Source organism: Natator depressus, chromosome 1, assembly GCF_965152275.1.
Source record: "Natator depressus isolate rNatDep1 chromosome 1, rNatDep2.hap1, whole genome shotgun sequence".
NCBI lineage: Eukaryota > Metazoa > Chordata > Testudines > Cheloniidae > Natator > Natator depressus.
The window spans coordinates 975,065-977,036 of NC_134234.1; the positions used below are offsets into that span (position 1 = coordinate 975,065).

The 1,972-nt window shown below is 53.5% G+C and overlaps 1 protein-coding gene across 1 annotated transcript; it reads right to left on the minus strand.

Annotated features, from left to right (window-relative positions):
- Positions 1 to 540: 540 nt before the first annotated feature.
- LOC141993982 (olfactory receptor 52E8-like) lies at positions 541 to 1,678 on the minus strand. Its single transcript, XM_074963912.1, has one exon. It carries the CDS (start codon positions 1,486 to 1,488, stop codon positions 541 to 543), a length of 948 nt encoding a protein of 315 aa, XP_074820013.1. The 5' UTR covers positions 1,489 to 1,678.
- Positions 1,679 to 1,972: the final 294 nt, after the last annotated feature.

Below are 1,972 nucleotides of genomic sequence, written 5' to 3' on the forward strand. Positions count from 1 at the left end.
CTGGGGGCAGTCAGGAGAGAGGGGGCAATTGGATGGGGTGGAGGTTCTGGGGGGCGCTGTCAGGGGATGGGGAACAGGGGGGTTGGATATGCATGGGAGTTCTGGGGGGCCAGTCAGGGGTCAGCGTGTGGATAGGGGGTCAGGAAAGTCAGGGGACAGGGAGCAGGGGGGATTGGATAGGGGGTGGGGTCCCAGAGCAGCAGTTAGAGGCGGGGGGTCCCGGGAGGAGGCGGTGATGGGACAAGGAGCGGGGGGGGTTGATGGGTGGGGGGTTCTGAGGGGGTCAGTCAGGGGTTAGGAAGTGGGAGGGGGCAAATAGGGGGTGGGGCCAGGCTGTTTGGGGAGGCACAGCCTTCCCTACCAGGCCGTCCATACAGTTTTGCAACTCCAATGGGGCCCTTGGGCCAAAAGTTTGCCCACCCCTGGTCTAATGTCTCTCTGACTGCCCAGTAAGTGATTCAGGGAAGAGAGCACAGCACCAAGTCACCAGCCAGCTCTGCACAGAGCTCAGTCTGAGAGCCAGAGCACCAGGAAAAAACTTTAAATCCCTTTATGAGTGAAGAGCCGGAGTAGCCTGCCCCGGATCTGTTTGGTCCTCACCCCGTAGATGATGGGGTTGAGCGTGGGGGGCACCAGGAGGTACATGTTGGCAACGAGAATGTGGAAATACAGGGGCACATTTTGGCCAAACCGGTGTGTGAGTGAGGAGAAGAGAGCTGGGATGTAAAAAGTTAAGATGGCACAGAGGTGGGAGCTGCAGGTCCCCAAAGCCTTGAGCCGGGCATCCTTCGTGGGGAGGCTGAAGATGGCCCTGAGGATCTGGATATAGGACACAGCGATAAAAATCATATCCAGACCCCTGACACAGAGTACCACAAAGAGGCCGTAGTAACTACTGACGCGGGTGTCGCCACAGGCCAGCTTCACCACGGCTATGTGCTCGCAGTACGAGTGGGGGATGATGTTGGTTCTGCAATATGGCCACTGCCTCACCAGGAAGGGGTAGGGCAGTACGACCATGCCGCCACGCAGCACCAAGGCCAGTCCAATCTTGGCCACCACGAGGTTTGTCAGGATGGTGGAATGTCTCAGGGGATCACAGATGGCCACATAGCGATCATATGCCATGGCCACGAAGATCCCAGACTCCATCACGAGGAAGGAGTGAATGAAGTACATCTGGGTGAGGCAGACACTGAAATCGATTTCCCTGGAATTGAACCAGAAGATGCTCAGCATTTTGGGCAGGGTGGACGTAGACAGGCCCAGGTCGGTGACGGCCAGCATGCAGAGGAAATAGTACATGGGCCCATGGAGGCTTGGTTGTGTCTTCACGATGAACAGGATGATGAAGTTTCCCAAGATGGCTATGATGTACATGGTGGAGAAGGGGATGGAGATCCAGACATGGGCTGCCTCTAGGCCAGGAATGCCCAGCAGGTTGAAGGTGGAGGGGTTGGTGAAGTCGGTTTTGTTGGAATCTGACATGGAGTAAGGGAGAAGGTGTTCAACTCTGGAGCGTTCCCAGGGCCCAGGTGATGTTCGCAGTACAAAAGCCTGGATGGAGAGACAATGTTAATATGAGCCACTACATGCCCTACTGGATACTTTCCCCATGGGTGAAGCAGATTGGTCGCTCTTCACACACATTTTCATTTTTCAGATAAAAAAATTATGAACATCTGACCCTACTAATGCCAATTCCACATTTGATGGTCCTCCATGCATCAATAATTTCTACATGTCATGGTCTGGGAAACCTTAATAGGAAGCAGCAGAAACAAAAGTGTGGATACTGGTTATCCCTCACTCTTCCTTAATGCAATGAAAGCCAGGCTAGAAAGTCCATGCTATTCCCCAGACACCCGGTTGCTCAAAATCTGAAAGTGTAAAAAAAAAACCAAAAAAAAAAAAAAACAACAAAACCCAAAGCTCTGCCAGTCCATGTGCCGGGGGAAACATTCCAACTGGA